Consider the following 7,279-nt stretch of genomic DNA (forward strand, 5'->3'; position numbering starts at 1 on the left):
GTACAGCTGTGTATATAGCACTGACACTTGTACCTAACATGAACACTCCCTTGGTCTTTCACTTTAAAAAAAATGTTTTTCAATTTGCTGTGTGAATCCAGGACTGTTGGTCAGAACAATTCTGATTCTTTTGAAGATATTGTAAAGTTCTTTGGTTTATTGTACATTAAGATTGTTCCATGGAAATTTACAGACAGAGAGATGTGGTGATCAGACACTAATGTACCTTTATGTCAGAGTTTAGATGGTAGCTTTAAAAGTTTGCCTTACAAAGTTGCCTACCACTGCAATCATTCTACTGTTCAATCTAGAATCAGTTTTCGGTGTTTGTTTTATTTTCAAAACAAGGCTTGTCATGGAATTTAATTTGCATTGTTCTGCTGGACAATATAAACATATTCTTTCTGGAGAAAATATGCATATCTTGGTGCCTATTATGTGAGATCTTTTTATTTTGTCTTTATAAATTTGGTGGGATTTGTGAGGGTGGCTTAAATGTGGGTGTGACTGTGGGGGTGGCTAAATTTGGGCAGGACTTTGTGGTGTGGTTAAGAAGTGGGCGCGGTCAGTGGAGTGTCCCTAAAATTTATTTAGAAAATCTGATACCCTTACTCCACATGCATACATTGGTTTGTTTTCTTGCTGCTGGAACAGGTACAAGAAAAATAAAGAATGCTTGGACATGTTCTGAAGGGGAGATGGAGGTTGGGGGTAAATGTGAGTAATAGAACAGTAGAAAGGCATCATGGCACACTCACAAACTAGCATGTAAAACAACTTGTCTCACCACTAAGGACAATGACAGAGGTTTGGATACACGTCTTCTGCAAAGGATGTGTAAGCCGCACTGCCGCGCCAAGGCACCTCTTATAGTGCGGTCCTAACTCTAAACTATGAGAGTCTCCATCTTGGAGCACATGGGGCAGAAGATATCAAATTGGGTGCAGGCTTGTCAGGAGAATGTGAGTAATGTCTGGTAATACAATTAATTATTTACACGCTGTTCTCATAAAATATGCCAGTAGTTGGAGTGATTGATTATATTGTATTTGGTGGCACCTTTAGATCAGTTAGAACAAAGATGATTTCCGATTGGTCACTGTTGGTCATTCTTTACAAAATGCTCATGTCCTTTTAAAAAGCCTGAATAATAACCTCTTTAACTTGCATGTCTGGTCAAATTTTCAATACGATTGCAATAGAAGGTTTACCTCAGCAATTAGTAATTCCTGAATTCTCACAAAAAAGGTTCATGGCCAGGTCTTCACCTGAAGAGATCAGATAAGGCTGAAATGGCTTTTAGGTCCTCAGAACATCTGTTTAATGGCTGTCATGAAGCACATTTTATTGAACGCATTGATTTACTAGGAAGCTGCTCAATGTATAATAAAGTTAGAAACTAAGGGGATTTTAAGTGATTTAGTTGTCAGCTGTCTTCATGGGAAAATTCAGGTTTTTTACAGCTTTAGGCTTTCTACAACTGGGAATGTGATCAGCATATCTGTGAAGGTCTCATTTTAGTCATTGCTGTAGAATTCCATACCAAATATCACCGTTCTATATTGTATGGTAGAGCATTGGTTACAAATGTGTGTGTGCATAATACCAAACACAGAGAAGCTCTTCTAATATTATTTTAGGGATTACAAAGCTGGATTATGAAAGGCATATCTGTTAGAGATAGGGGGATTTAGAAATAAACCTTGACCCTCATAGGGTAACTTCACTTTTATTATAAAGAAGTAGGCAAAAGGCCCCTTTACATTAAGTCATTGTGGTAAACATGAAACAGTGCGGTACCATTTATATTAAACGCAACCCAATGCACCTAGGCTTTGCACTTGATGCCCAACATACTTGCACTGAAGTACTACTCCACAAAGCACATATGTGAGCCTGCTTGTGTGTTGTGGTGGACTGCATTAAAGAAATGCGAAATATATGGATTTATATGTGCCAGAGTGCGCTGGCAGCCCATTCAGGATAAATGAGCTGCTTAACACAATGCCCATTAACATCCATGCGTTACTGCTCAACCCTCCTTCAAATTGAAAAAATAAATAAATTAAACCTTAGATGCAGATTTGCATTGCCCTGGCCCACCTTTGCCAATGGCCTGTACATTAACATGCAGGCCATGGGCATCCACATAATGAATCAGTCTGAAGTAGCAGTACCCTCAGACGGCATCTCATGGGGGTGGGGGCGACTTCCTCCCTGGCTGAGAGCTTTCAACAGGTTCCAACAAGCTGATGCGTTTCAGAGGAAATTCCCCCTCCTTCAGAGCTCTGAAGAAGGGGGAATTTTCTACAAAGAGCGTCAGCTTGTTGGTCTCCTCCGGGGCCTGCTGTGTATCTTACTGTTCATTCCCTATGCTAACATGTGAGTAGCTTTCTATGTTATTTTATTTACTCCATTTAATAAACGTTATCATACGAGGAGAAGGCGATGTCTGTTTTACTTGTTTTGCATGTCTTGTGAGGCTAATTCCCAGTGGCCTTAAGGATGGCAGCCTATCCTCCAACAGTTGGTGATGAAGAATCTCTGAGCAGGGGTCGGCTGAGCGCTGTGGTGTACAGTTTGTAGTCCACATTTAATAAACTCTCAAAGTGTCCAGTGACAAAAACGTTGCTGTGATTAACACTGATCTGTATGAGCCACCACTGCCAAAACCTCACTTACCAGATGAGGTGGACCATTTAGCAAAAAATGGTCGTAAAGCACCCACCTTATGATGCAGTATCTGGTCTCCTAGGACCGTGGTATCCTATTTTCATATTTCAAATGGTGTATAGCTTATATAACACTTCTCCTCTCCTCTCCACCATGCTCCACATTTGCTCAGGGGGAAAACACATTAAAATTATTCATAGCGTAACTCCATAAAATTAACTTTATTAAAACAAAGTTTAAAAGCACTCACAAGAAAAGCCGCTCAGTCACAGCATATACTGTATAACATGCCCTTTGAAGCCGATGCTCAAGCCACTGCAGAATGTCAAGCCAATGCTCCAGCCGCCGCAAGATTGTTCCCACTTCCTGGTTTGTGACGTCAGCGTGTAACCGCCCTTCAATGCGTTTCATCATGTGACTTCTTTGGGTTCCTCCGTTCAAATCTCCACCAGAACGTTACCTGCAGGGACTTTTCATGTTCTCCCTGTGCTTGCATAGGTTTCTTCCAAAGACATACTAGTAGGTAAATGTTCCCTAGTGTGTGTGCATGTGAGATAGGGACCTTCTTATTTATCCTTATTCCTTACATAAGCTCCTTGAGGGCTGGGACTGATGTGAATATTTCTAGACACATGAGGCCTTTGATAACTTTATCCACCACTGATCTGAGGTCTGTGTTCATATTTAACATTTGATTAAATTAGTAAAAAGTTCAGTTGTCCTTTACAACATTTTCACTAAAAGAAAAAATAATAACAATCGTCCTCCTCCGCCTCCTCCTCATCATATCCCATTGCAATTGTCTAGTCTACGCAACTTCTACATCCTTTGGGTAAACTGTACTTTGTAGCTGCCATAACTGAATGCTCGAATTGTACAGTTTGTTCTCTTTTTGTGCCTTTACTGCCTCTGAAGTGAGAATTTTAGGGAGACAGCAATATGTGCCTGAAGAGGAAGGAGATGACAAATCTTTAAGGCTGGGTTCACACCTGGGCATACTATAGGCGCATTTTTTCTGCTCGTTTTTCAGCTTGTTTTTTATCACGTTTTTTCATTAAGGCCCCGTTCACATTGAGCTATTTACCGCGCGGTAATTCCCACGATATCGTGGCTATATACCGCGCGATATCGCTCTTCAATGCATCTCAATGTGGCAAAGGGTCCTGCTGTCGCAGGTCGTGTGTCGCTACAGCAGGACCCTTTTTGGAGCGGATTTTGCTGCGATTCTCGCTTGCTCAATGCAAGCATTTGCGCTATTTGAACGGGGCCTAAGTGAAACACTCGTTTTTATACCTCCCTGGCGGTATGATTTTTAAATGTATTTTTCCTTTATGTTCTCTATCTTTTTTTCTGTTTTTTTTTTTTAAACTTTCAAACTTCCCGACGGTTCCACACCCCTGCGACGCGGGCACTCGCAAGGGACGGAACCCGGAAGACTGCAGCGGCCGGGGGATACAGCGGGGATCGCGGACAAGGTAAGACCTACGCTGTATTCCCGAGTGTGGCTCGGGGTAACCGCTTTGTTAACCCCGAGCCACAATCGGGAATAACAATGGATATGCGCCGAAATATGCCCCAAAGAAGCTCCTGTACTTGTTTGGGCGTATGGCGTTTTTCAGCGCGTTTCCACAGGCTGAAATACGCCCAGGTGGGAACCATGCCCATAGGAAATTATGGTATGTCCCTTGCTGAGCGTTTTTTAACGCTTCGATCAGCGCTGAAAAACGCCCAGGTGTGAACCCAGCCTTAATGTGACATTTACAGTAAGTGCCCATGAACACCATAGTGTTGCTTTAATTGAGTGACACTGTGTGATTGATGCATGCTATTGCACAATGCACCTAGTGTGTGTTAATGTGCACTAGGTGCGTTGTGCTGGCATTCATCTAAATGGCACCCCAACAGATGTCCCGGCATCGGAGGCACAATTGGTGCCTCAATTCCATGTATTGTGGTGAAACAAAAGTAGTGCATGCACTACTTATTTTTCCACCTCAATGTACAGTATTGCAGTACTATGCACTGTGTTGTGTTGCACCCATGGGGTTCATTAGGGTGCCATTCAAATGAATGGAAACTCAATGCATCTAGTGTGCAATAACGTGCACTTGGTACTTTGTGCGATAGTGTGCGTTAATTGCATGGTTTTATACGATTAATGCAATGGTACGGTATGAATGGACCCTAAGTGGAACTTCAGATAAAACAATATCTGTCAAAAGTTTGTAATGCTGTTCAGCTAGTTTTTTGACACACATTCAGCACACTGCCCAGACAGGTGAGTGACACATGCTTATTCCTAGTCTAATACGAAGGTAGGTAATACACATGCAGTATCTGCAATGCTGAAGCAGGAAATGGTAGAGCCATCTTCCCACAGAGGTGTGAGTCACAAGACTGATAGAACTATGAATCGTTTGGCAAGTTTAGCAGTTTACATCTATGTATTCGAATGGTCTTACAAAGCATTGATTCATCAATTGTCAGGTGTGCACACAATCAGCAGAGAGATACGTTGTGAAATTTTACGGGAAGAAAGGGCGGAGAAGTTTAGTGAATAGAGACAAAAGGGGATAATGTATCTAATGTTAATCAAAGACATAAAAACAGAATCTCTGCTGGCACAGAGCTTAGGGCAGAATTGTGCCTGTCCTGTCACAGGATGTTACGTCTAAGGGTCAATTCACACCACATGAGTTGGGGTTGTGGTTGGAACGCGCTAGTGTGCTCTGAAAATAAAGTATGGCATGCCTTACTTTTTTTTAGGGCAGTGGTCCAACTGCATTGCACCCTGCTGTGGCCATAGAACTGAATGAAATGTCAAAAAAGTACACAGTGTGATGTGCTGGGATTGAGGCATCTGCACTGTGCTGGGCACTGCACACCAGCCGCTGTGTGTTTTAGTGCAGTGGCTGATGTAAATGGGCCCTAAAACTGACCCTTCACCAGTAGAATTTAATTTGAAAAAAAATTGTTTTCCGTGTGATTTTCTAATAGTTAATGAGGTCAAATCAACAATGGTTTTTTACTGCAGTGATGAAAGAAATCTAAGGAGCAGGATGGAAACATTTTCTTGAACAAATGAACTTCTAACAGTGAATGTGGTTTTTCGTAGGAGAAACTTCATTTATTCCAAAATTGAATGTTAAAATCAAGCGAAATTTCAAGTGACATTTGTCAAGTCTCTGAGGGCATTCCAAAATGTTCTGATGAGATTTTTTCCCTATAAATGTTCGTATGAAAATCTACCAGTGTATGGTCAGCAAAACCCTTGAAGAAGTGAGACTATACATGTCCGGATCTCGGTCGCCTACCTGCTATGGGTAATGGCTGGCTGACAGTGGACATACCGGCCTCCGAGGCTGGTGCATCCACTTCCGGCCATAACTCAGTGCAGACCTCCCTCTGCTTTAGTCATTGGCTGCTAGGACTGCTGGCTTCCTAGCAACCTTTGTCAGACAGGCAGGGCCAGCTCTTCAACTACAAGTGATCTGGGCAGCTGTATGGCCACCCAGAACGCTTGTACAGGATTGTGCTGCTCCCCCCTCTGCACCTCCCTGCCGTGGTTTTTGGGTGCCCCAATCCTCTGGGGGGCCCGGGACTATGGCACACAGTGTCAGGATGTAGAGCGGGAGCAAACCAGGGAAAGGATGTTCAGCACACCAACACACCTTAGAGAGTTTTATAACGGTTTTACCAAACAATTTGTGCATATATGTAAGACAATGCAATAAAAAACACAATAATTGAAGAAAATAGCACTGAACAATATACAGTGGGTATTCTGACAGTAGCCACGGCTGTCCGTATACTGAAATACGCAATATTAAACTGCCTCAGATACTATCCTTCACTTTGAATACTGAAATACTAATGTCTCAGTCTCAAATAATATTTGACTCTCTATACTACTGGCCAGTAGAAATAGTCTAGGCCAGTGATGGCGAACCTTTTTGAACCCGAGTGCCCAAACTGCAACGCATAATCAATGTATTTACCTCATTGTGCCAGCGCAGAAAATAAGTTTAGTACTGTATTGCAGTACGGGCGCTCGGGTTTAAGAAACGTTCAACATCACTACCTTAGGCCCCATTCACACCAAGCGACATACCTTACAAGCGGGGCCGGGATAGCGCGACTGTTCAGGGCGATGTTCCAGCGACGATCGCGCGACCTTCATCGTCGGGCTGCATTAAAAAAGAGAAACATCGCGTGACATCCGCGGGAAAAAGGGTCCTGCTGAAGCGACGGGCGACATGGAGCTGTACATTAGAACAGCTCCATTGAATAACATTGGCCGGCGACTTCTTGCGATATCGCGCGGCAAAAATGCGAGAAATAGCGGGATTTTACGCACAGTGTGAATGGGGCCTTAGGCAAAATAGGGAAACACGCATATTTAAACATTTATACACTTAATAAAATACATACACACGTAATGAAACACACTCATCACGCACTTATTAAAACACACACATTACACACACACAGAACTACTAATAAAAATGAATAAATAAAACGTTGCCCCCTCTCCTGCATACCTGTTTTGCAGGGAGGTGGGCTGCATCCCTGGGGTCTCTCATCTCTCCTGACGGGGGGCTGTCTG

General features: G+C 42.8%; 1 protein-coding gene across 1 annotated transcript in view; it reads left to right on the forward strand.

The window, feature by feature from the left end:
- The first annotated feature begins 2,128 nt into the window (after nucleotides 1–2,128).
- The window catches only part of TTC6 (tetratricopeptide repeat domain 6), a 119,920-nt gene continuing 114,769 nt past the window's right edge, over nucleotides 2,129–7,279 (forward strand). The window contains exon 1 of the mRNA XM_018564481.1: nucleotides 2,129–2,326. Within this exon, the coding sequence (XP_018419983.1) occupies nucleotides 2,129–2,326 (198 nt within the window). The remainder of the gene's footprint in view (nucleotides 2,327–7,279) is intronic.

The sequence above is a fragment of the Nanorana parkeri genome, unplaced genomic scaffold (genome assembly GCF_000935625.1).
Source record: "Nanorana parkeri isolate BGI_ZX_2015 unplaced genomic scaffold, ASM93562v1 scaffold755, whole genome shotgun sequence".
NCBI lineage: Eukaryota > Metazoa > Chordata > Amphibia > Anura > Dicroglossidae > Nanorana > Nanorana parkeri.